Source organism: Rhamphochromis longiceps, linkage group LG3 (genome assembly GCF_057381845.1).
Source record: "Rhamphochromis longiceps isolate RC_006_pf linkage group LG3, R_longiceps_female_GT1.1, whole genome shotgun sequence".
Lineage (NCBI taxonomy): Eukaryota > Metazoa > Chordata > Actinopteri > Cichliformes > Cichlidae > Rhamphochromis > Rhamphochromis longiceps.
In genome coordinates, this window is record NC_140559.1 from 2,251,738 (window position 1) to 2,279,545 (window position 27,808).

At 40.8% G+C, this 27,808-nt stretch overlaps 2 protein-coding genes across 2 annotated transcripts in view; one reads left to right on the top strand and one right to left on the bottom strand.

Moving 5' to 3' along the window:
• LOC146672509 (nuclear factor 7, brain-like) overlaps positions 1-27,808 on the top strand; it is a 190,792-nt gene that overhangs the window by 128,661 nt on the left and 34,323 nt on the right. The gene's annotated exons all lie outside the window — the stretch shown is intronic.
• On the bottom strand, positions 2,660-27,612 carry LOC146672518 (uncharacterized). Its single transcript, XM_085402582.1, has 9 exons — positions 27,576-27,612; positions 23,016-23,354; positions 22,146-22,472; positions 21,096-21,197; positions 13,365-13,691; positions 9,779-10,108; positions 5,623-5,949; positions 4,886-5,215; positions 2,660-2,960 (listed from the first exon to the last, which is right to left on the bottom strand). The coding sequence occupies exons 1-9, from the start codon at positions 27,610-27,612 to the stop codon at positions 2,869-2,871; spliced, it is 2,211 nt and encodes a 736-aa protein (XP_085258708.1). The 3' UTR covers positions 2,660-2,868.

A 27,808-nucleotide genomic window follows, 5' to 3' on the forward strand; every position in this document is an offset into this window, starting at 1 on the left:
TCCGAGCTCCCTGACCTGCACTCAATCTACAGCAGGCGGTGCTGGACCAAGGCCAGGAAGATCGTGAAGGACCTCAGCCATCCCAACAACAGACTGTTCTCTCTGTTGAGGCCAGGAAAGCAATTCCGCTCCCTGAAGACCAACACAGAGAGACTGAGGAGGAGCTTCTTCCCGCAGGCGATACGGTCTCTCAATCACACCACCACACAGTACTGACCCACACATACAGTTCTTACACACACACTGGACTTTCTGGACATTGTTTTCACTTCATCACTTAAATCACTGCTGCTGTTATTGTGTATATATTTATTTATACTTCTTGTGTATTTTGTTCATACATTCTTATATAGTTCTATATTGTGTACTGTGTATTTTGTTGTACAGTTATTTTATTTTCAATTTAATTTATATATTTTATCTTATTCTTTCCCAGTGTGTTGTACAGTTATTTCATTTTTAACCTTAATTTATATTTTATTCCTTCCTAGTTAAATTTACCCTTTTTAATTTTTCATATTTATTTCCTATCTTATTCATAGCCTTTTCCTTTTTTGTTTTCTTTAGGTCACGAGCAGTTGTCCAAGCATTTCACTACATATCGTACTGTGTATGACTGTGTACGTGACAAATAAAATTTTAATTTGAATTTAAAGTGCTATTTTAAGTGCTTTAAGTACATTTTAAAAATGATACTGCCTTTAAATAATAATGATTAAATTTGAACATAAATTGGAGCTTTTCTTCTTACAAAATAACACAGAAACATAAAAGGTTGTTTGACCAACTTCACCTTTAAGTGAGTAACCTTAGCCAACATTATTTTGTACATTAGGCTAAAACAGTGTGATCATTGAACATTTTAGTGCAAAAAATAACAAACCCATCGGACTCACAATACTTCATCTGAGATTATTGCAGCTCCTATGTGTGCATCAGCATAATCGGTATACCAGGACATCTAGCATTGTCAAAAGTTCCCTTTTGCTTGGAATGCAAAGTGTCATTAAATGCGTTTTCTTTTACGTGTTATATTTTTCAAATGACTTAATCATAATTACCGCCTTAAATTCCCACTCCTAATTATATTATATTATATTATATTATATTATATTATATTATATTATATTAGAAGCTGAATCACAGAAACATAAATAGAGGACAGAGATGTAAATGGCCTGTATTTGTATAGCGCTTTTCTAGTCCCTAAGGACCCCAAAGTTGTAAGAAGTGAAAAGATGTTTGTGGAACTTGATTCCAGCTGTCGGTCGGAGTTCTCCTTGTCCTGTTGGCTGTTCGGAGAGAATATTCCATTAGTGGCACGACTGACGAGGAGGACCTTTGCTTCATGTTTGCTGTGAACTCATCAGAACAGCAAGCTGATAACATCCATGAAACAATAATCAGAGGAAGGAGGAAAAAATACATTTTTCAAACAGTTATTGCCTTTCATGTGTTGTGAAAATTTATAACTGTTATTTGTCCACTGCCATTGTAGCTGCAGCTTCACTCACTGTGATCACCAGCTCCTCTATAAAGCTTGTTCAGGTCCAGGCTGTATCGATCCATGGATCAATAGTACTGACAGCAGTGTTGGTATTGGTTGAATATCAGCATGATATGAGTGTCTCTTATACACTGATTTGTTCTACATTAGTTGATCAGAAGGTTTTTTATTTTCATTCGTCATATTTTTACATAATCTTCAGCTTTACAGCAGGAATAGGTTCCTAATAAAGTGAACAATGAGCATGGACCGTGTAGTCCTCAAAATGTTGGAGCCAAAACTGCACCCTGAATTAACTTTGAGGGACACCAGGTGAGGAACCTGCAGCTTTACTGACACCCAGTGGACGCAGCAGGAAACTGCGGCAGCTCAGACAGTAATTCAAGTGTTTATGCAGTAATTCATTAAAAACTCTGATATTCAAATAAATGAAGGTCTTTTTCATGTCACTCGCTCAGCGTCTCTCTTCTTATCACCGCTGATCAGACACATTTATTCATTTGAAGATGCAGTTAGCAGCTGACACGCTGATGATGCTCAGTAGATCTGATCTTTGTATCTGGATTTGTTTGACAGGGACAGTGTTCATGTTCATGGACATCAGGATAATGAGCTAAACTGCTCATTTCCATGTGTAGTCCCTGGGCAGGTCACATGACTCTATCCAACATACAAAGACACACAGACACACAAGAAAAGCCAGAGAAACAAGATGAGCTGTTAGAGCCAATCTATAGAGAAATATTTTTGATACTGTTTCAGTTATTATGTTACATGTTTGATTTTGTATAATATGTTGTTAGAGAATAAATGCTGCGCGTTTAATTTGTGTCGGGTAAGAAAACATTACAGCGCATGTGTGGTAGCAGGTTAGAGTGAGCCAGGACGGCAATGGAAATGTGCGCTGTAGCAGCAAATACTTTTTGACCGTGACATCTTTTGTTTGTATGTACGAGTCAGACATAAATCTGAACAGCTCACATTAAGAAGTGGAAGAATTATTTTTTCAAAGCTTGGAACAGAAATTCGCAACTACATGAGCCTTCAAAGTGGAACATGTGGACTGTTCCTTTATTACTACCACTGAAGGCCACGCCCCTCTGGTCATGTGATCATGTGGTTTGTAGGAACGCTCCTCTTCCTCACCTGTGCTTCCTCTCCTCTCTCCTCCACCTGTTACAGTGAGGGAACGTCCTCCATGATGGAGGAGCTGCTGGAAAGTGCTGAGAGTTTCCTCCAGAGTGAGACCTCTGTCACAGTTCAGAGGATCTACGGCAGCAGAGACCTTCATGGACACACAACAACAACATCACACTGACTCCACTCTGACATCACTGATCAATAATCAAAGAACACACAGATCAAACTGATTGATCAGCCATCAGAGGAGTCGGATCAATGGAGCTGCTTCTGTTCCTGATGTCCCCTGTTTGATGCTGGACCTGAACTCTCCCTGCAGAGGAGACACAAGACAGTCAGAGACAGACACACACACACACACACACACACACACACATACACACACACACACACATACACACACACACACACACATACACACACACACACACGCATACACACACACACACGCATACACACACACACACGCATACACATACACACACACACACACACTGTGGAGCAGGGAAATTATTTTACTGCTATCCGGTTGTTCAGTGATGACGCGACGAATCCTACTTCCGGGTCTAAAGTAGTCTGCGTTTAATATGGCTTTTGTGTTGTTAACATGTTTAATGTTTTGTATTTTCTTCTATTTGATCTCAAAAAGCTCCTAAAACAGTCAGTGATCACTGTTGACCTCCCTCGGCTTTTATTAAATAATCATTTATTTAAGCTCAGTTTTTAAAACCTTAGGATGTAACTACAGCCCAGCCCATGCAGCAGTATATGAATGACTAACCTCGTATTGTGGATAGATTATCTCAGTTGTTCTCCTGGCTGAAGTTTGGTCCTTTTACAGCATCCTGCCATGCGATTACATTTGTTCCTGACCACAGAGAACACTCACGTTAACTTTTATCGAGTGGAAAAAAAGTTAGCTTGTTCATATTATGCTAACATAGCTGTGTCGCTAGCGGTCACGTAGCACATCATTATATACCAGCTAGCCAAACTTCAGTAACCCTACAAACGTCACTGCTGTTTAGTTTTCTGTCTTCATTTATGCTGCAAGTGATAGCAGAGCTGTACGTTTGAATTTGTTTCCAAAAGCCCGCAGTCAGGACATGCTATATTGTATTTAGATAGAAGCTAGCGAGCTAACTCCCTGCTAACTTCTAACTCCGTTAAATGTCATAAATTCCGTTTTCATGGATGCCTGGATGTTAAACTCAATTGTTACACCTGGTAGAGCAGAACGCTGATCATTTTATTAAAGATGAAAGACTTTAGACAGTTTTTCAACTCTCAGTAATGCCACAGTGATCGTTTGATATATGGACCTGCAGCGGAGTTTAGGCCCAGACACGGCTAGTGACGTCAGACTGAACAACCGGATAGTTAAATAATCATCATCATTACCATTGCATTAATAATATAAGCTGCAGCATTGATATTGTATTCAGAGGTTTAAACAGTGTGTGTGTCTTTCAGAAAGACTAAGTTGCAGGAGTTGACAGGAAGTTGCAGAAGGCTTTGCAGAACTGAAACCGAAAGTCATTCTGAGGAGCAGGTTAGACGAGGCTATTTGAATTACTAGGTTATTCAAATTGTCTGTTATACTTTTATATTCTTTTACTAAGCTCTTAGTAGAGGTTCTTGATTAAAACATTTATTCAACATAGTACATGTAGTTTCAGTTAGGTTATTACACATAAGGATGAGCCTGTGGTCTGGTAAAAGGTCAGAAGTGCAACGGGTGAATTGAGAGAACATTTGAGGACGACACACACACACACACACACTCAGTTAGAGAGAATCATTTATAGGTGGAAGTTTAATCATGTTTTGCTCGGGGTTGCGAAAGAGCAGTTTGTCGCAGAACTGCTGCTGAGGTGTCAAGATGACAAGAGAGCATCCGGCAGTGACAGGAAGTACCGGCCATGAAGATAGAAGACAACGTTCTTTTAAACTGTGTTAAAAGTCATTGTGGTTTTGATTTGATGTGTGTATATATTCTGTCTGTGACGTATGAAGGGGCGTCGTTAATTCAAACCCTGATGCTATAAAAATCTGTGTATGCTTTGATTAAGTCGAAGATTAATTCCTGTCTGCGTACAGAGTCGTCTTCCCACGCGTGTATTCATTAAAATCAATTGTTTGACCAAGATCTTCTGGACCTGGTTGTTTGTACTCTCCTTCTCAATTATGTGAACCTTAACAACACACACGCACGCACACACACGCACACACACAGACCTTTGACTATGAGCTGCACTTTCTTTGATCTGAAGCAGATGTTCCTGTTATACAGTCCACAGTCATATTTCCCACTGTCTCTCTCTGTGGGCTGTTTCAGGGTCAGACTGAGGTCTCCAGTTTTCAGCAGGTCTTCATTCATCTTCGTTCGGTCTCTGTAAACCTGGTGCTGTTCTTCAGGCTGGTCAGAGCCGTTCTCATACACGTGGACCTTCCTATATTTAGGTTCATAGCGTTGCCACACCACTTCAGCATCTTCAGGCAGGTTTTGTGTGGTTTTGAAGGGCAGCTGGACAGACTCCGCCCCCTCCTCCACCTCCACCTGACACACTGAGAGGACAACAAACACAACATGAGCTGTACAAAGTGTGATTGGTGTTCACAGAGCAGCATCATGTGACTCTTGTTCTGCACTAAATGAAGCGATGGAGTGGCGCCTCCTTCAGGCAGAGAAACAGCTCATGGAGAGAAATAATTATTAGAGCAAAAACAAGAGTGGAGCTGCAAATAAGGCCGAGAGGAACGCTGCAGAAAACTGTTCATGTGTGAATTCATCACTTCATAGATTTCTTTGAGCACTAAAATCAGAGCTGCTTCTATTTCTAATATGACAGCTGTACATTAGAGCTGCAACACTTTAAATGTGAGCCATAAAAACATGATACTCTAGCCCACTGAGACTGAACCACCATCATGAGTCTGACCTCTGACCTTTGACCTGTATCTACAGCACTGACCTCTGACTTTCAGCTCCACCTTTCTCTTCAGCAGGATGTTTCCCTCCCTGCTGTAGACGGTGCAGGTGTAGCTCCTGGTGTCCCAGTCTGTGGGGTGTTTCAGGGTCAGACTGAGGTCTCCAGTTTTCAGCAGGTCTTCATTCATCTTCGTTCGGTCTCTGTAAGCCTGGTGCTGTTCTTCAAGCTCGTCAGAGCCGTTCTCATACACGTGGACGTTATCACCATCACTGTCCACCCACTCCACTTTAGCGTCTTCAGGCAGGTGAAGTGTGGTGTTGAAGGGCAGCTGCACAGACTCCACCCCTGAATCCACCTCCACCTGGGGGACTGAGAGGACAACAAAGCACAACATGAGCTTGGATGGAGACATTTGTGTTGACTCTAACAGGCTGAATGCTGCTGCTTCACTGGGAGCTCACTGTTAGATAGAAAGTGGTCAGTGTGAAGAGGAGACGCAGCAGAAAGATGAAGACTGACAGGAAGAAAGCAGTGAACAGACTGTTGGAGCTGCTGTTAGTGGGACAGGACTTTATTCAGTCTCTGAGGACCAGATTTGACTTGATGAAGCAGAGAAACACAGTCTGAGTGTTTCTGTCACACTCACTTCATCACACAGCTCAGTTTGACAACATGTGGAAGAATTTGATAGAAGCCTTCCTTTAGTAAAAGCACCAAGAAAACACCATGAAAACACCTCACTACACACAAAACTGCAGTACTGGCAAATTGTACATAAAGTATGAAAAGTCAAAGTACTTATTGTGCAGAAAAATGTTCCCATCAGTGTCTGTGGATCAATATTACTGCTGCACATGTTTAAGGCTGAGCTCATTTCAAATCCTTTCTATTGTGTTGAATCTGCAGTAATGCATCATATTCTATAAAATCATATGTTTGTAGTGGCTGTCCTGTGAGGACCACGTCTCTCTAAACAAACAGCTGTTAATGAGCTCACAAACACAGGCCTACAGCTGGATTTGAAAAAGTCCATTCAATAGAAAATCAACAGTCACAGCTGGATTCAAAGGCTTGAGCTCTGTGTGACATGGTTACCTGTCAGCATCTACAGGGGGATTCAAATATGAAGGAAACATGAAGGTGGTGCATTAGAAAAACTGCTGCTTCAACTTTGTACAGTCAGCCAACCAAGTGATTTCTCAGAGATGTTAATGTGAAAGTGCTGCTGTTCAACTTCCTGTTTTATTAAATTAATCATGGCAGGATCTGACGTTTCCTGTCCATCATCAAGGCTTTCTTTGCTAACGTGCTAAAGGAGTTATTTAAAGCTTCTTCACACAGCACTCTGACTCCTCTACATCACACATATTAGCCCAGTGCTCAGTAAGCGGAAACTGAGCTGTTACCATGACAACACACACACACTCACCTCAATAACACATTGATCTGCTTCATAGCTCTCTGCTCAACACTGTTTCAATAAAACTTTCAAAGGTACACTAATGGAAACTCAGAGACAAGTCAGAGGAAGTCAGAGTGGAGCTGCAGCATTTTAAAGCAGAACAAATGGCTCCACCTTCCCTCCACCTTTAATGCAGCCTCATCTCCAAGGACAAAGCTTGTTAGGATGAAATGTGCTGTTGCTCAGCATGTAGAACATGTGTCCATGTAGCACAGCGAAGCCCCAACAGCAGCCGCCTGACCCTTTGCTGCATGTCCACTCCTCAGTCTGTCTCCCTGTTTTCCTGTCTCTGTCTCACTGCTCTATCAAGACCAAACATCTTTAAGCTGACAACAGTCGCCTGTTTATGCTGATTTAAGATCAAACCTAGAAAGTTTCACACAGGTTTTCTGAGTCCTGTAGATACAGAGCAGAATGAACTTTAGACACATGGGTGAGAAAAATCATGACGAGCGATGAAATTACACACAGATGCTGATTTTTAGAGACTTTAAATTTTGAAAGTTGTTAAGAGAGATTATTAATATACTCGGCAGTAAAGCCACTGCTGCAGAGGATTTATTCATGTTTAGCTGTTTTAATTCAGAGAACCAGATCTGGCACAATAACCACCATCTGCCTCACTTAACTGATTCATATTTGAGACAGAGTCACAGCAAAGCGAGTTTGATGGCAGAATTATTCATACTTAAATTATAAAGGTTACAGTACAAATCAGATCATTACTTTAATATCTTTGTATCATCAGTGAGTGACACATTATTTTCACTGGTTGTAGAGTCTTATTTCTATTTAATGCATGTCTAAAATATTTTCTCCCTCTTTGAGACATTTACTTTGTGATCTGGTAAATGCTCCTTCAGCTTCATGCTGCTGCTGATCAATCAGCTCTGCCTTTCTAACTCACTGAGGACCTCCACTGGTCTGGAGGACGTAATTATTATATTTTCACTCTTGCTCATCTTTGATGAATCTTTACTTTCTAAGGTGTTTAATAAGATGATTATTACTCTGCACGTTTTCAGTATGAGCTTTGTTCTAGTAAAGTCTGCGTATTACCAGCAGGGCCCTAGAGTGCGACCAATTTGGTCGCAAATGCGACCAAATTTTTCAGTGGTGCGACTAAAAATAAATATTTGCTCGCACCTGTGCGACCAAATATTTATTTTTAGAATCTATATATATATATATTTATTTTTAGAATCTGCGCTAGATTCTGAGCTGCAGGTTTTGTCTCTCTCCAACCAAAATTCGCCGAGCCAGCAGCAAACTGCGCTTCACATTTGATCAATGTCGTCATGAATTCCCTCTGACTTTTGCTGTTTTGCTTCCACCACAATAAAAATCACACTTCCTGCACAGCTCTCAGTGTGTACTTCAGGAACAGTTTCCCGTCTCAAATCTGTTTTCTGCATTATTCATTCGCTTATTACCCACCAGTCTACCGTTGTTTACAGCGCTGTCTTTTTCTTTTTTCACTTAAATGACCTCGGACAAGAAAGCCTAATTTCTGCTGCTCAATACTGAAGAAATTTAAACTTCTTAAAATTATGCAAAATTACAGAAAATTGCAGAATATTTTTAAGGTTATCTGCTATAAAAAGCCAGACCAGGAAAATCTCCTTCATGTTTTTCTGTGTTTTATTCTCAGTTACTTTGACACAAAGGCATGTGTGGATGTAGCTGTGGGTAATAAGAAAAGATGAAAAGAACTATTGATAACTTTTTTGTTAAGTTAAGGCCTGATCTGTCTGAAATTCATAGCCAGCTCTGACATGGTGCCATCAATCTTTGAAAGCTGAAAAAGCACAGTGTATCCAGGAAACACATTATATGCTGCAATAAATGCACTGCCCAAGTGTCCCCTCTCCCCACGGCCTTTCAGCAGCATGCAGCAGGTCATCAGAGGAGGCCAAGATGATGATTAAGTTTAACATTTTCTACAATATTGACAAAGCACTTTAAGCACAAGTTTGTTAGTTAATCATTTAGAGATGAATATTGTCTGTATGGACTCCCCCCCCCCAAAAAGAAAGTGCACATGTAAAACTGCGGTGTTAAGCGATGCGGTTAATACATTTGAGTACGCCTAACTTTTGTGCCGGTACGCCTAAATTTTTAAAGTTAGGCGTACCGGTGCGCCCATGTCAAAAGGTTAGTCTAGAGCCCTGACCAGGATCCCTGTTTAACTGCTGGAGGCTCAGAGTGTAAATGGTAATGATGGAAAATCTTCCATCACTGTAACCTTCACCAGGTGCCGAGTGGAGATATTCGTGTAAATTTTAAAGAGATGTTTCTCAGCACAGTTAGCGTTCATTAGCTTCTTCTTAGCATAACTCTCTTTTCTGGATTAATGTGCATGTTGTAACTGTCACACTGAAGAAAGAGAAGCTCTCTTATTTTCATGCACAGAAGAAAAACTGGTGCTTTGGAGATGTTTTAGAGGGGGCGGACCCACCAGAGATATCCTGAAAGTATCACATAGTTAACTGCAGAAGTCTTAACATTTGGAAATCAAGCTGAAGACAGCTGAGATGACTAATGCTTCTTCTGTTTTATGTTTCATAGTCCTGCTGAAACATGTTGTAGTTATTCTGACGGAGCTATGACTGTTTTTTGCATCTAGTTAAATATATAATAAATAACATCAAACTTCCTGACACTGTAAAATGCATTGAATAGATGGATGGTTTGATTTGATCCCACAGTCACCTGACCTGTATCCACAGCACTGACCTCTGACCTTCAGCGTCACTTGTTTCTCCATCAGAATCCTCTTCCACCTGCTGTAGACGGTGCAGGTGTAGGTGTGGTTGTCTCCATCTGTGGGGTATTTCAGGGTCAGACTGAGGTCTCCAGTTTTCAGCAGGTTACTTTTCATCTTCGTTCGGTCTCTGTAAACCTGGTGCTGTTTTTGAGGCTGGTCAGAGCCGTTCTCATACACGTGAACCTTCCAGTGGTAGTAATCATGCTTCCACTCCACTTTCGCATCTTTGGGCAGGTGAACTGCGGCTTTGAAAAGCAGCAGGACTGACTCCACCCCTGAGTCCACCTCCACCTGGGGGACTGAGAGAGAGAGAGAGAGAGAGACTGCATAAGAGGAGCAGAATGAGGAGGAAGGTAGTTCATCTTTGTGTTGTAGGTTTTGAGATTTATGGTGGGAAAAAAACCCTTTTTATTACAATAAACATGATGTTCCGCTTAATCGCATTCAATTATAATGAAGACATTTTTTTGCTTTTCTGAGGGAACTTCACATTTAGGCCCTGTTCAATCTGATCTCTGCAGGCTACCACCATGTTTAAAGTTTACTGAATCCAGAAGTTGAGTTATATAAAGGAGACTGAGAGCTGTGTAATCCATTATTGTATTTTGTAGTTTCTATAAAATGACCACAGGAGGGCGACAGATCCTGGCTGAGTTCTTCTTTGAGTTTCTCCTGCATGCTGTTGGGTTACTCACCCTCTTTTTTCATTTTAATCTCCTCTCTGTCCTCCTGTGTTTACCTGCTCCTCTCTCAGGTGCTCCACCTGCATCGAGCTGTGTGTCTTCCCTCAGTTTAGTCTTAGTACAGTGCTGCAGTATTTGTCCCTTTCCAGAATCCACACAACACAAGTAAATTCCAAACATAGTTTTGAAATGTGGATTTCATTAATTAAAGATCAAAGCTATCCAAAGCTATCTGGCCATGGATCAAAAATCCTGAATGAACTGTGATGAAATACATTTCACTGCCACAAGCTGCTCTGATTACTGACAGACCTGCTGAATCAAGGATTCACTTAAATAGAAGCTGTCAGACAAAGTGAATCTCAAACAGCAGCACATCATGACACGATCTAAAGAAACAGCCGAGAAACAAAGTCAGTGATGTCTGTCAGTGTGGAAATGCTTACAGAGACATTTCTAAGGCTTTGGGACTCCTGTAAAGTCACAGTGAGGACCATCATCATCCACACATGGAGAAAACTCAGAAACAGATTAGTTCAAGAGCACATCAACGACTCATCCAGGAGGTCACAGAAGAACCCAGAACATCTAAAGATGAGATAAAAGCTGAACTTTATGGAAGGTTTGAGTCCCGTTACATCAAGCTAACAGCATTTCATAAAGAGAACAGCAACAGTCAGACATGGTGGTGTGATGGTTGAGGTTGCTTTGATTCAGGATGACTTCCTGTAACTGATGAACCATGACCTCTGCCTTCCAACAAAACATCCTGAAGGAGAACATCAGGACATCAGTTCATGCCCTGAAGCTTAAGAGCACTCAGGCAGCAGGACAATGATCTGAAACATGCCAGTAAGTCGACCTCTGAATGGCTAAAAAACAAAACAAAATGAAGGTTTTGGAATATTTGATAAAATGGCCTAAAACACACAAGATTTAATAAAAAGCTGCATTTTCTATTTCCTCAGGTTGTCTTTCTCTAATAGTAAAATTAGTTTGATGGTCTGAGACATTTAATTGTGACAAATATGGGAAAAATATGAAATCAGGAAGGAGCCAATAGTTTTTCACAGCACAGTATGAACTCGGCAGTCCAACATTTTACTGTTGGTCGTCATTTCACACCTATAAATATCTGGGAATCTTAATTGGTGACTCGCTTACATTCAAACCACATGTAGAGAATCTTGTGAAAAACCTGAAGTTAAAACTGAGATTTTATTTTCAACATAAGTTGTGTTTCTCTTTAATACAAAGAAGCGGCTTGTTGCTGCAACATTCTTGCCTGTGCTGGATTATGGTGATATTCTATATATGAATGCTTCTGCTCAATGTCTTCGAATGGTTGATTCTGTGTATCATGCTTCTCTGAGGTTCATCACTAACCGTAAATTTCAGACTCACCACTGTGAGTTATACTCTCAGGTAGGACGGCCTGCTTTGGTAAGTCGGAGGAACTCTCATTTATACAGTTTTATATATAAGGCGATACTTGGGTTGCTGCCTTCTTATCTATGTTCCCTGCTTGTAATGAAACATGCTGGTTGGTATTCTCTTCGTCAGCATGGCTACTTGTTGCTTTCTGTTCCATTTGCCCGAACTGAACTTGGTAAAAGAGCTTTTGTCCATTTAGCACCCTTTGCTTGGAACAAACTGCAGAAGGAAAATGACTGAATTCATTTCATTAAGTGCTTTTAAATCTAAACTACGAATCCTTGAGGCCAAGTCCATAACATGCAACTGTTTCAATTAGACTGATTGTTATTTTAACTGAATTTTTTTTATTTTTTTTTTTTAACTTTATTGAATTTTACTGAATTTTATTTTATTTTTTCATTTATTGTTGCATGCATGTTGTTGCTGCCTGTGTTTAATTGCGTAATTTCTGTAACTGTGAGACACCTGCTGCTGCCTATCTGGGCCAGGTCTCCCTTGAAAAAGAGGTTTTTATTAATCTCTGGACTTATGCATTTGAAGCTCATTCTGTATCTTACAGGAGTTATAAGAGAACTGGGACATTTTTGTGTTTTCTTGTTTCTGAGTGTTGAACCAAACTGGGTTCTAAAGCCCTGTTGGATTTCTGCTTTGATAGATTCACAACAGTCAAAGAGTCAAAAGTAAATTTAGTTTTAAAACTGTGGTTTGCATTTTTAAAGGTGGAAAGTGTTAGATTTGTATTGTTGATTGTCATTTATGCTTAGAAATATCTACTCATATATGCTTAGAGTTTTATAATTAGTTGTAGATTGGTAGAGGTTTGATCCTTAATAGTCTGCAAACTTTGTGTGCATTCCAGAGTGCTGTGGCATTCACACACAACTTAAGGTCAGGAGAGAGGTTATATCTTCTCTTACTGATTTATGGTATAGGAGGACACCTACTCTGTATCTGTTTAAGTATAAGAGCCTTTTGTTCAGATGGACCGCTAGACTCCTGGCACCAGCTTTGGGGAGTCTTCACAGGTTCACATTCTCCCACACACACACATATACTTACACACACACACACTTACACAACGCACAGGCAAGGTACTCTTTGTTTGTATGTGGACGTCATATGTTAATGAACCTATGCATATTCATGTAACCACAATAAAAGGAGTGCTATGGGGAACCTGGCTGAGAGTCTGACGGAGGTCAAGTGGGTGGAACGACACTTGGCTCTGGGCAGGCCTCCCTCATGCATGAGTAGCCCAACGAACTTTGCCTACTTGGTGTTCAATGCTTTCGTGGTGTAGTTAAATTGTCTCATTCCAGCGGTGGGTAGTGGTAGGTGGTGCTAGACAGACCCAACAGAAAGTTCTAAACATTTGTTTCAGACAGTAAATCAAGTGTGTAGCTGACTCGTTTCCTCTCAGTTCTACATCACTGACCTCCGACATAAAGCTGCACTCTTTCCTTCATCAGGACTCTTCCCCTCCTGCTGTAGACGGTGCAGGTGTAGGTGTCTGCATCTTCTTCTGTGGGGTGATTCAGGGTCAGACTGAGGTCTCCAGGTTCCAGTAAGTTTCTCTTCATCTTCGTTCGGTCTCTGTAGACCTGGTGCTGTTCTTCAGGCTGATCACAGTTATCCTCATACACGTGGACCTTCCTGTTTTTTCTGTCCGTCCACTCCACTCTGACGTCTTCAGGCAGGTGAAGTGTGGTTTTACAGGGCAGCTGGACAGACTCCACCCCTGAATTCACCTCCACCTTTGGGACTGAGAGGACAACAAAGCAACAAAGCTCATTTTCTCTGACTGAAATATTTAACGTCAAAGTAGTGTCATGCTACTCAGAGTTAAGAAGTCAGTGGAAACAGAAAATTGAAATAAAATAGAAATAAACATTTGAGGATAAATGATACGATATACTTTATTGTCCCCGCAGGGAAATTTGTTGTGGACTCAAGTACTGACACAGAAGCTGCCTACACAGAGTAAATACACAACAGAAAAACAAGAAATGATTTTAAAAAATGACTTTAATAATACAACTCTTGAATCACTATAAATGACAGAGTGATACTAATATTAAAATGAAGTGTGTAAGTGTTATTTATTATCGGTTAATAGAAAACAAAAGAGCCTGTGTCTGTTACACTGTTTCAGCTGTTTTTGTTCACATAAGATCAGGTTGTTATTATCAGTCAAGTTTATCTGATATATGAAAAAGTCATTTAAAGGTTGTTTCCTGTGTGTTGTGAAAGCTGATTGAGACTCTTGTCTGTGTGGGTATCATATGGTAAGTGTGACTTCTGAGCTTACAAGCAAAAGGCCTAAAATGTAAAAACATTAAATTACTTTATTATTTTCAGTTTTTAACCTAAGCTCAGTATAACAAACACACACAGTGTTATTAAATACAGCAGCAATGATGTTCCTGTATTTGAATGTATTGGAAAGTAACGCATTACATTAAATTACATTTGGCAGTGATGAGCAGCCAGGCTGCAGCCTCTGTTTATACCTGCTCATGTTTCTACAGTAGAATCACCATGACGACCACTTTTTGTGCTGCTTTTCATCTTTGATTTTGGTTTTGTGTTCATACCTAAACCAGGGCTGTCAGCGGTGACGCGTCATCACATTTACATTTTTTAATGAAATTAACCTATCTAGAGCGGAGACCGAAGTCCCCCTGGATACCTGTTACTGCAGCTGAGAGAGGGTAAAAGGACTGGACGCTTGTGTTTAGAGAGACACAGAGTGCTAAAACAGAGTTTATCTTTGAATGTCTTTGACGAAAGTAAATCATCTTTAACTCTGAAGACATCATCTGAAGAGTCGCTCTGGGGAGTCCTGTTAGATTAGAATATTATTTTATGCCATGTTATACCCCTAACTAAAGATTGTGAATTATTATGTAGTTTTAGTTTGCATTATTCTCCTGAATTAGAAGAAGCTGATAACTATTGCATTAGTAAAACTGATTTGCATTACATTAGACTGCTGATTTATTGTGGATGAATGATATTGTTTTATGATGCATTATACTGCTGAGTTATAAGAAATACTGTTCGCAGAAAGTCATCGCCTTATTTTAGGCTTTTATGATAAGGTGGAGGCACCAGAGGCTATAAGAGTTTGAGCAATGCTCCACCATTTTGAGATCTGAGGCTGTCTGCATACAGTGTCCATCTCCCACGCGTGTGACTATTAAAATCATCGTTTGACTCAACCCGGCCGGACCAGTGTTGTTATTGTGGTTTTTCTCTTGTCTCCATCCCCAATATTTTGAACCATAACAGTCCAAAGTTAGAAATTACAGCAAGCACCGCCAGAGGAGCATCCACTGCCCAACACTGTGGACCCACTAAATTCAGGAGGATTTGGAATATGGAGATAAGTTCATCTTCAGGCCTGGATGTGCTCACCGTCCTCTGTCTCTCCATAATAAACTGAGACAGTAAGAGGACGTTGATTGGTTTTTCATCTGAATTATCAAGATTAAAATCTCAATGCTAAATAGATGTTGAATTAACCTTATAATACTAATGAAACCTGACGACTGGAATAACACTGTTTGATAGTATAAATGAGTATTGATCTATTTATAGTTATATTGAAATATGTAGCTGCCAGTAGTACTCGGCCCTGCACTCTGATCTATATTAGGTAAGAATATGTTGATTTATTCAGTATTTGAAGGTCTAATTGAAAAAACCTTAATAGATTTTTTAAACAATGTGGGAGTCAAACAGTTGTGTCTGTCTGGTTGTTTTAAGAGATCACAGACTGAAACTGGTTTCCATCATATATAAGTTGGCTAAGTTGTCATTGGCCAAGCTAGCTGAAACAGAAGGAGAGAAGTAATATTTCATAATATTTCATAAAACCTTCATACAAATTTTATCTTTCAGCCATGTTTAGATTATTTTACAGTTCTGCACTTTGTACATAATTTAATTTATGTATTGTTGAATTTCTGGATTCTTAAAATATACATTTAGAACATTTGTAATGTAGAGCCAGCACCGCTAATTTGTTCTTCTCTGGATTGTTAATAAGCAAGTTCTGCATAAATAGTAATTAATGCTTATTTAAAGTGGGAGTGGTGTGTAACTGCATAAATACACAGTGGGTAACTGTAAACTTCTGTATTCTTATACACACCTGACAGGTCAGCTGGTAGACGGATTCTAGTAGTGGTTAAATGGTTTGTAATAAAGCAGCAGGTCTTTTAATTGTATCACAGGGTGAATTTGTGAAGGTGACATTTTACTGGACTTTATAATAAAAGTCTGGGGAATAATGTTTAAGTTATTAGTTTGTGTGTACTTGATTTACATGTCAATCTTTTCTTGTCTTATTTCAGATTCCAATAAAACACATCCTTTCCATAATGTAAAAAGATAAAAACTCTAAGTTTTTATCCAAGTCTTTAAATTCTCCTTGTTAAAAATACTATTCCATGCTCTCAGATTGGGATTTATTTGGTAGTTACCTGTATAACTAATTAATCTAATAATTAATATCTAATTAAAGAAGTTCAACAGGCTACTAGTAAAGTGTCTACATGCATCACTTTGATTTGTTGCTGACTTGCCTTTTATGTGCTTTTTACTGCACTGAAAAAGAGTAAAAAGCAAATGTCCACAAACAAACTCTGAAAGACCTTCAGAAACACATCTGGCTCCTTGGAAGGAAAATACACAGAAATAAGGTGAAGCTCAAGACTTTTGCACAGTACTGTATGCCTAAATGGGATGAGCCTCTGTCATGTGATTGGTTGATTTAATATTTTTATCACTGAGACATTAAAAATGTACCTAATAAAATGACCATAGAGAGTAACAACAACAAAAAAAACATACCAACAAAGTATTAAAACACCCAAACTGGCTTGAATATTTAGAGCCTGCAGTGGAGCGGCTCATGGTAACTGGATGCACACAGAGTTGGTCTGTAGCTGCTGTGTGAGGTGCTGATACCTTTGCCTGGTGGCTGAGCATTTCCCCCTCTGTTGTTGCTTTGTTAGCCTTGCAGTGCTTAAGGTGCTACAGTATCTGTGCCAGGGTTCAGGGGGCTACAAAGAACCCCCTTCAATATGAACCACATTAGTTTGTGCTTCTAACTGTATCACAAACTCTCCACTGCTGGAGTTGATGCCTTAAAGCAGAGCATGAGGATGTTGACAGATGATAACATCCTTATTATCTGAGAGATGCAGGGAAATGCTTCAGACGCTGCCTGTTTGCTCAGGCCGCATGTTTGTTCCTGCAGACGAGCAGACCGTGGAATAAAATCCACAGTGAACAAAGTGAGGCAGCAGTTTGCTGATTTCTGCCTTCTGTTAAATTGTGGGACTCCAACACGTTAGTCTGTGGCCCAGCTCATAATTAAGGCTTTCATAATTATCAGCTTAGCAGTTTGTCGGCTTTCTCGCTGATAAAGTCTTTTGGAGTTTATTCTTATTTGAGTTTCCTTCACCCGAGCAGCACAGAAATGGCTCTGCTACACTCCACATCAGATTGGGTGGAGCAAGACACCAGTTAGTCATCCATCCAGCAGCAAACTAAAAGCAATGAACTTAAAATAAATTTTAAAAAGGTTAAATTTAATAAATAAATAAACAGTTTTCTTGATTAACTTAGAGATGTCTGACATTTTTATATTAGATAAAGCCTAATGTTTAATAATATGGGTATACAGATGATTCATTGTAACACAATATTTATCCTGTTTTTAGATAAAACACACATTTTTTTCACAGCTTTAGGTACTGATTATAAAAATTATTAGCAGGAATGGACCCAAACAGCAAGACTTGGAAGCAGGAGTGGAGTTTTAGCTTCATAGCTGGATTTACAGAATAACAACGTAACTAAGAAGGCACTGGGAACTTAACTGGTAAACATCAAACAGCTGGGACCCTAACACAGCTGGAGAGATGACAAAGAACAGTGGGAGACAGACAATATAAATACCAAGTGAATCGATGAAGAGAGGACACGCCTGGAAAACATAGCTGGAAATAATCTAAATGACGAGACAGGCAAAACAAAACTGAACACGATGCACACAGGAAGAGTGACTATCACAATAAAACAGGAAACAGACGGACCTGACACAGGAAGACATGAGAAACAAGCACAGATGAGACTGACTACACAGAAGGAAGACAGAGAGGAGACAGAGAAAAGATTAAGGAGACAAGAATGAAGACAGACAGCGAGAGAAGGAGACACAATGAGAGAAAAAGGGCGAGGGAGAAAGACACTGGACACGAAAAGGAACTTTTCCCAGACATATTTTTGACCTGGGGGCAGAACTGATTGTGAAAGGAAAGGGAAAATGCTTATGAACTTGCAAATTAAAAACATGATGCATTTAAAGTAGCCCTTTTCCATTTGTATTTAAGAAGAGAATTTGTTGTAGTGTGCGATGACTGAACCTGTTCCTTTTCGTGGAGATCATTTCTCCTGCCTTAAGGAAAATCCCTTCACATGGAACAGAGGAGGCTGGAGTGCAGAGAAACTGGTAGAGATGCAGTTATACAGTCTACCTGGGCCTCACCAACTATCAGCTGAAGAGAATAAAGAAATTCAATTGCTGCACATTTGGCAGACTAGCATTTTCAGATTAATGAAACAATAAAATATATATATATATTTATTTTTTTTTTTTTTCTCTCTTTTTTTCTCTTTTTTTTGATCCCAATTGGAAGACGGTAAAGTTGTAGCACTGAAACAAATTTTGAAATTCTGAAACTAATAAAACTATTGTGTGGGATTAAAGTAATACAATTGTACAAATACAGTTGCTCTCCTTCTTAGTTGTGGAAAATGTTTTAACAAGCATTAATGTATATATGCATTACTGTGTATTATCAATGAGGACAACATGCATCCGTCACTGGATTTCTGTATCAGTCTCTCGCTGGCCCACTCTCCTTTATAACAATGCTTTAGTTCACTGAAGCTTCCAGACTTTGTCTATGCACTGCTCTCTTATGGTCCTGCCACAGAATGTCAGGACACAGCATCCTGTTGGAGATGTGCTGTTGTGCTTGGGGTCATTGTTGTGTTGCACGACCCTTCAATTTGTTCAGATGCTGTCACGGTGGTGGACGGACTCGGGCACAGACTGAGGTAGCACGGTTCAATCACTCCGGTGCGCTAGGTACACGTGAAGGGGAGGGGGGAGGGGGACGGACACCAGGGTCCCGGGGATCAATAGGCCGGGGAAACACACTTCTTCACACTTGTATATATTTAATATATATTTTTACAACATTACATGTAAAGAGTCAAGTGGAAGTTTTTCTAAAGTTATTTAATGATATTTATATTATGAAAAGCAGATTTTTGACATTTTACCTTTTTCCCGTTTTCAGATAAAATAAACACGCACAAAACAAAAGCAAACGGCCAGAACACAAAGCTGGAAAACCCACCCGATTGACAAAAATCAACTAAAAATACTCCCACACAACAGAACCTCCTCTATTCCTCGCTGGCTCCAAATCTCTCAGTAGAATGATCAGTGGTTCGCTATCTGTCACCATCAAACACTCCACAAATCCCACGAATGATTCGCTTCCTTATAAACCATTGAATCAGACACCGAAGCAGTTAGGCTCTAAATGAAGCTTCGGACGTCACTGATCACGTGACTCTGGCCAAACGAATCAAGCTTCGACACAGTGCTTCTGAAACAGTGTGTTGATTTTTTGGACACACGCACCGGAGCTTCAGCTTCAAGCGAGCCATCACTACTCTTAGGGTTTGGTTTTCATCCACCTTGTCCCTTGTTTCACCTTTATGTTAATAAAGCTCGCTCACTTCCATAGCAGTCTGCATCTTGGGTCCTTAATAACTCACACAAGGCTTGCCCCAGCAACCCGTGACAACAGCGTCACTGACCCGGGACCATGACACTTATATCCTCATGTGGGACTTAAATCTAAAAGGTGAGTGAGCTTTTGTCATGAAGGCCAATTTGGATCAACCGGCCAGATAAGATAACACTTGCAGAATCATAGACATTGTTTAAAACTGTTCTTAAAATACAATAATACATATAATATTTATTCATGTGATTCTATTACATGTGAGGTTTTACTTTGTTGTAATAAATTTTCTTTTGTGAGTGTTTGTGTATTTAATATCTGGCTTTATGTTTGACCCTTAGAGTCTTGTGCTTTAGCTTTTCTGTTATAACACTGTGTAAACTCTGTTTATTTTGTTAATTCCTTCGTATGCAGACAGTAGTGGTGCAACAGATCACGGTTGATCCGTAATCTGAACCGATCCCACTACACGGTTTGGCACGCAGGTGATCCGAAGATTTGAAAAAGAAGAAAAAAGTATGTGTATGGTGTGCGTAGTCAGTCCAGCCAGCGCTAGCGGTCCAAGTAGCGGAGCAGAGGAGTTTGTGGCATTTAAGCAGCCCTTTGCTGGCCAGACCGGGCTAAAGCTATTACAAAAGCTACTGGGGTGTTTAGCTGCAGACGGGAGGCCGTATTCCGTTGTGCAAAACAAGGGGTTTAAACTGTGATGAACGTGCTTGAGCCACGCTATGATATCTCGTTGCGCGTCCACTTCAGTGACAAGATTGTTCCAAGCATGTATGAGCAGGAGAAGTTTAAAGTTTTGGCTGAACTGTCCCAGGCGTCTTCTGTTGCCCTAACTACAAATAGGTGGACCTCCAGGGAAACGGAAAGCTACGTGACCATGACCGCTCGTTATATCACAGCGGAGTGGTAGATACAAAGCCCTGCACTGCCCTATATTGCACCTTAATTTGTTTTTATATAATTGCGTGGAATGAATCCTGAGTTGAATGTTTTTTTAATAGGCAAAAAATACTTCAATAAGTAAATGGCGAGTTAATTTTTTGTCTTTTTTGCTTTTTCTGCTGATCCAAAAATTGATCCGATCCGTGATGAAAAAACCGTGATCCAATCCGACCCGTGAGATTTTTGATCCGTTGAACCACTAGCAGACACCATGTGGAAACAGATTCTGGTGTTAATTATCAGCTTCATCTATCTCAGTGGAGCTGACACCTGCAGAGCAGACTGTGTTGTAGTGGACAGCTCCCAGGTGGGAATGTAAGAAACTGTTAACTGGGCTAGAAGGACATGCAGGTGAAACACACACACACAGACACACAACATACCTTTCTTCAGTAACTTCCATAAATACACTCCAAGTGCCACAGTAGCAGCAATAATCATGACAGCCAGGAGAACCCAGGCCTCAGCAGGAAAGATGTACGGCTCTGTAAGAGACCAACAACAGAACGAGGTTTACATGATTATTCTGATCCAAAGTTAATAATCCAGTTCCAACAGGTCTGCTGCTCATCAGGTTAAACAGCAAAGTCTACAGGAGTCATCAGCTACATACAACAGGCCTTCAAGCTGGCTGTAGTTAAACCTTTACTTAAAAGCCAACTCTTGAGATTGATTACAGGCCAATCTCCAACCTTCCTTTCATATCAAACATCCTTGAAAGAGTAGTTGTCAAACAGCTAACAGATCATCTGCAGAGGAATGGTTTATTTGAAGAGTTTCAGTCAGGTTTCAGAGCTCAGCACAGCACAGAAACAGCTTTAGTGAAGGTTACAAATGATCTCCTTCATTACACATATTAAACAAATATGTACGACTGCTTTCTTTCTGGTCACTTTCTCTAAAATTAGAAACATGAAAATATTATCAGTTGATCCAGAACTCGGAGTACTGACAGGAACTGGGAGGACAGATCATGTCTCATCCTGAATAATGAGACTGAACAGAGGACGAGCTATGCTAATAAACAGACACATGCTGATCGGTCAGTATAAATCGCAGGCATGAAGTGATCGAGCCACCACTCGCTGTGGGCTGAGAGCTGGTTTAAGTTTATTTAGGCAGCAGGTTCTTTGTATAACAAGCAGACTGCAGAAAAGGCCTCAGGAGGTTTCCACAGGTCAGTGTCACTGTCAGTGCTGGATGGATGGGAACGTTTATCATAATAACTGTGCACGTGTAATATTAATACACATAATAATACAATAATGGTGTGGATTAAACGTGGAATCCAAGCAAGGAGTTGAATCTTTGGTATAAATTAAGAGCTTTTCTATTTTACAAAGTTACTTGTCAAATGAAAATATTACTTTTAATGTTGGACAAACTAATATGATAAAAAATAATATAGTTAAGTTTTCGAGTGTGCTGCTGACCTTTGACCTGCAGCTGAACATCTGTCAGTCTGGGTTCTTCTCCCCTCACTCTGATGGTGCAGGTGTAGTTGCTGCTGTCAAAGATGTGGGGTTTCCTCAGAGTGAGGCTGAAGTCTCCAGTCTGCAGAGCGTCAGTCTTCATGGATGTTCGGTCTCTGTAACGCTGGTTTTGATCTGTCAGCTCGTCCTCTTCCTGCTGACGCTGGTGGACGGTTGGAGGATTGAGGTCGTAGCGGCTCCACACCACTGTGGTGGGTCCAGATACAAACGGGATGTGACAGGGCAGCAGGGCTGACTCCGCCCCATCGTACACCTCCAGGGTGAGGACTTGGTGGGACAATGTGAGGACACAGAGGCACACACATGAATCAGCTGTCTGTGTGACCTGTAGGTCACATGACCACCTGAGATTAGAAACTAGTTCTACAAGATTGTGTCTGTGTAAGAGTCACGAGGTAATGCTGCATTAATCATGACTCCAGAAAGAGGTTTTTCAGGACTTGCTGGTTTAAAGTGTTAAAGGCTGATAATCATGTGTTTCCTGTGGGTGAGCTGCTGTCTTTAGTGCCTCTCTGTAGGTCAGACCTTTCACTGCTGTTCACACCTGAAGGCTGAGTGGACCTCCTGGGTTAGTTTTCAGGAGTGTGTGGGCACATTTATGAGTCTCTCAGTTCTGTAGATTAAACAGCAGCTGATCCGACTGCTCACACTTTGGTCTTAGCATCTGACATATATACAGCTACAGCACAGCTGTTTATAAAGCACATATGCATGTGCATTGTTCTTGTCCCTGCAGAAGTCTGTTAGTGTGATAACCTCTGACTTCTGACCTTTTATAGTTTCAGTAGGTTTTTGGGGTGTGTTGCTGACCTTTGACCTGCAGGTCTACTGTACTCAGTGTCCGTGTGTTTCCAAATGCAGTGATGGTGCAGGTGTAGTTGCCGCTGTCAGAGGTGATGGGGTTCCTCAGAGTGAGGCTGAAGTCTCCGGTCCTCAGAGAGTCCGTCTTCATGGACGTTCGTCTCCTGTAACGCTGGTTTTGGTCTCTCAGTTCATCTCCTGCATCATTACGCTCATGGACGATTGGAGGATCGAGGTCGTGGCGAGTCCACACCAGAGTGGGGTCAAAAGGTACAGAAGTGTCCTTGCAAGTCAGCAGGACAGACTCCACCCCCTCATACACCTCCAGAGCCGAGGCATGCTGGGAAACTGAGGACACAGAGACAGAAACATGAACATGCTGTGAGTCTAAACCTGAACTCTGCATCAGTTCACTCAGAGACCTTTCAGAGTTTAGAGTCACACGAATCTGTGCAGATATAAAACATCAGCTACCTGAAGTCCTCAAATATAAATGAGATCCTCTGTTCTTAGATGTTATTGGACCTGAACTGAAAACATTACAGAGGACAGAATAAACCCAGCCCACGCTGTCACGCTCTTTTACATCAGTTTGTTGCTGCTCTCTGTGGTCACACATAAAACCGTCTCTGTGGGCGATCTGAAGCCTGTCAGTGTTCAGATACAGTCAGCTGTGGTTAATCTGGATGAACTGGTCCTTTAAACAGACCAGAGGCAGAGAAAACAGCGTGTATCTGACAGGAAGTTTAACCACACAGTAATTCATGGATACATCATACATGGCCCATATAATGACTTGAAGAAATATAATGCATTTTGGACATTAGAGTTACTATTTTTGTTTTTGAGGATTTGTTTGTTGTTGAGTGTAATGTTAAAACAAGTTCTTGAAAAAGCAAAAAAATGTTAAATATGAAGGCGATATGAGCTGAGAGCACAAACGTGCTGAGGGACTGGCTGTGTTAGTTCAGTGAGAGCGCCAAAAACTAACGTGTCCACTCATGTCTGCATTTGGATTTTGTTAAATATGAACAAAGCAGAAGCAGGAGTGCTGCTACGTGTCTGATTAGAAAGAGAGGACCAATTTGTTCATTTGGTAATGAAAGTATGCTGTCCTCGCCTGGAGTTTCCTCCAGCTTTCCAGCTAGACAGCGAGATAACGATGCTTCAGACTTATTTCCCTTTTTTGTGCTGATTTATTGAAGAATGTCCTCTGACCATTGCCTTCTCTTTGACCATCGTAAAACTGAAAACATACTAAATGTTGTATTAGCACTAACATCGCAAACTAGCTTGTTACATGCTTATTGCAAGCTAAAGGGATAAAACGTTCATACTCAAACGTACAAATTATCACACCAACTTTAAGCAAAACAAAGAGACAATTATTATTTTATCATCACTCATACTTACGGACAAATCTCGTCCAAAGCAACAACATTTTAAGGTCCCTGTCAGCTTAAAACAATAATACTTTGGCATTACATTCAGCTTTTTTCTTTTTCGGAAAGCAATCCGAACAATACTACAAAGCAGCCACTAGAGGGAGCTCTGGGGCAGTTTACAAACTGTATAATCCAGCGTAATTTATAAAAGGCAGAACAGAAAGGCTCATCACTGAGTTTTATAATGACACCCGGTTACGCCAATCGGAGGTCACTAAAATCAATATTGAATCGGTGTGCAACTTTGCTAAAACAATGTCGGACTCTGTAGTTTTCTCTGGTCCCCTCCCCAATCAGACCAGGAGTGACATGTTTAGCCGCATGTTCTCCTTAAATTGCTGGCTGTCTGAGTGGTGTCCCAGAAACGATGTGGGCTTCATAGGTAATTGGCAAACCTTCTGGAGGAAACCTGGTCTTGTTAGGAGAGACGGCATCCATCCCACTTTGGATGGAGCAGCTCTCATTTCTAGAAATATGGACAAATTTATTAAACCCCCCAAAATTCAGAGTTGGGACCAGGAAGCAGAGTTGCAGTCTTACACGCCTCTCTGCAGTTTCTCTCCTCCTGCTACCCCCCAAAAACCCATCTCCATACAGACTGTGTCAGCTCCCAAACAGACAAAAAACAAACTAAAAACCAGCAACAAACAACTTAAACATAAACAATCACAAAGAAAGAACAATACAGTATCCACATCTGAACCAAAGAGTAAAACAGTGAAATGTGGATTATTAAATATTAGGTCTCTCTCCTCCAAGTCTCTGTTAGTACATGACTTAATAATTGATCAACAAATCGATTTACTCTGCCTTACAGAAACCTGGTTTTAGCAGGATGATTATGTTAGTTTAAATGAATCAACACCCCCGAGTCATTCTAACTACCAGAAATCTCGAAGCACAGGCCGAGGGGGCGGTGTGGCAACACCAGCCTATTAATTAATGAAAGACCAAGACAGACTTTTAATTCATTTGAAAGCCTGATGCTTAGCCTCGTCCACCCCAGCTGTGAAACTCAGAAACCAGTCTTACTTGTTATCATCTATCGTCCACCTGGGCCTTACACAGAGTTTCTGTCTGATTTCTCAGACTTTATATCTAATTTAGTTCTCAGCTCAGATAAAATAATTATTGTGGGTGATTTTAACATCCATGTAGATGCTAAAAATGACAGCCTCAACATGGCATTTAATCTGTTATTAGACTCAATTGGCTTCTCTCAAAATGTAAAAGAACCCACCCACCACTTTAATCACACTCTAGACCTTGTTTTAACATATGGCATCGAACCTGAACATTTAACAGTGTTTCCTGAAAACCCTCTCCTGTCTGATCATTTCCTGATAACATTTATACAGTGGGGCAAAAAAGTATTTAGTCAGCCACCGATTGTGCAAGTTCCCCCACCTAAAATGATGACAGAGGTCAGTAATTTGCACCAGAGGTACACTTCAACTGTGAGAGACAGAATGTGAAAAAAAATCCATGAATTCACATGGTAGGATTTGTAAAGAATTTATTCGTAAATTACGGTGGAAAATAAGTATTTGGTCACCTCAAACAAGGAAAATCTCTGGCTCTCACAGACCTGTAACGTCTTCTGTAAGAAGCTTTTCTGTCCCCCACTCGTTACCTGTATGAATGGCACCTGTTTGAACTCATCATCTGTATAAAAGACACCTGTCCACAGCCTCAAACAGTCAGACTCCAAACTCCGCCATGGCCAAGACCAAAGAGCTTTCGAAGGACACCAGGAAAAGTATTGTAGACCTGCACCAGACTGGGAAGAGTGAATCTACAATAGGCAAGCAGCTTGGTGTGAAAAAATCAACTGTGGGAGCAATCATCAGAAAATGGAAGACATACAAGACCACTGATAATCTCCCTCGATCTGGGGCTCCACGCAAGATCTCATCCCGTGGGGTCAAAATGATCATGAGAACGGTGAGCAAAGATCCCAGAACCACACGGGGGGACCTGGTGAATGACCTGCAGAGAGCTGGGACCAAAGTAACAAAGGTCACCATCAGTAACACACTACAACGGCAGGGAATCAAATCCCGCAGTGCCAGACGTGTTCCGCTGCTGAAGCCAGTGCATGTCCAGGCCCGTCTGAAGTTTGCCAGAGAGCACATGGATGATACAGCAGAGGATTGGGAGAATGTCATGTGGTCAGATGAAACCAAAGTAGAACTTTTTGGTATAAACTCAACTCGTCGTGTTTGGAGGACGAAGAATACTGAGTTGCATCCCAAGAACACCATACCTACTGTGAAGCATGGGGGTGGAAACATCATGCTATGGGGCTGTTTTTCTGCCAAGGGGACAGGACGACTGATCCGTGTTAAGGACAGAATGAATGGGGCCATGTATCGTGAGATTTTGAGCCAAAACCTCCTTCCATCAGTGAGAACTTTGAAGATGAAATGAGGCTGGGTCTTCCAACATGACAATGATCCAAAACACACCGCCCGGGCAACAAAGGAGTGGCTCCGTAAGAAGCATTTGAAAGTCCTGGAGTGGCCTAGCCAGTCTCCAGACCTCAACCCCATAGAAAATCTGTGGCGGGAGTTGAAAGTCCGTGTTGCTCGGCGACAGCCCCAAAACATCACTGCTCTCGAGAAGATCTGCATGGAGGAATGGGCCAAAATACCAGCTACTGTGTGTGCAAACCTGGTAAAGACCTATAGTAAACGTTTGACCTCTGTTATTGCCAACAAAGGTTATGTTACAAAGTATTGAGTTGTATTTTTGTTATTGACCAAATACTTATTTTCCACCCTGATTTACGAATAAATTCTTTACAAATCCTACCATGTGGATTCATGGATTTTTTTTTCACATTCTGTCTCTCACAGTTGAAGTGTACCTCTGGTGCAAATTACTGACCTCTGTCATCATTTTAGGTGGGGGAACTTGCACAATCGGTGGCTGACTAAATACTTTTTTGCCCCACTGTAGATTTCATGTTATTAATACTCACATATTGGAACCTATTATTCAAGTAACTATTTAACCAAAATTGTACAACACCTCTTAAACGATACCTTTCACACTTCCGTAAAAGTAAAGAATGATCTATCGTATCAAAGGCTTTACGTAAATCAATGAATTTTGAGTTTACATTGTGCCTCCGAGCGTCTGCACTTTGGGTCCACCATTGCTGCCTGCACACAGCCTTCATAACAGAAGATCGCAACCAGAACATGGACCCCGCAGACATTTCCACCTCGGAGTTCAACGCCGAGATGGTGTGGATGGTGAGTCTTCTCGACCGCATTGCCCAGTCACAGGATTTACGGACTATGGCAGTCGGGCTAAGTGCAGTAGATGCCATTATTCGGCATAACACTCAGC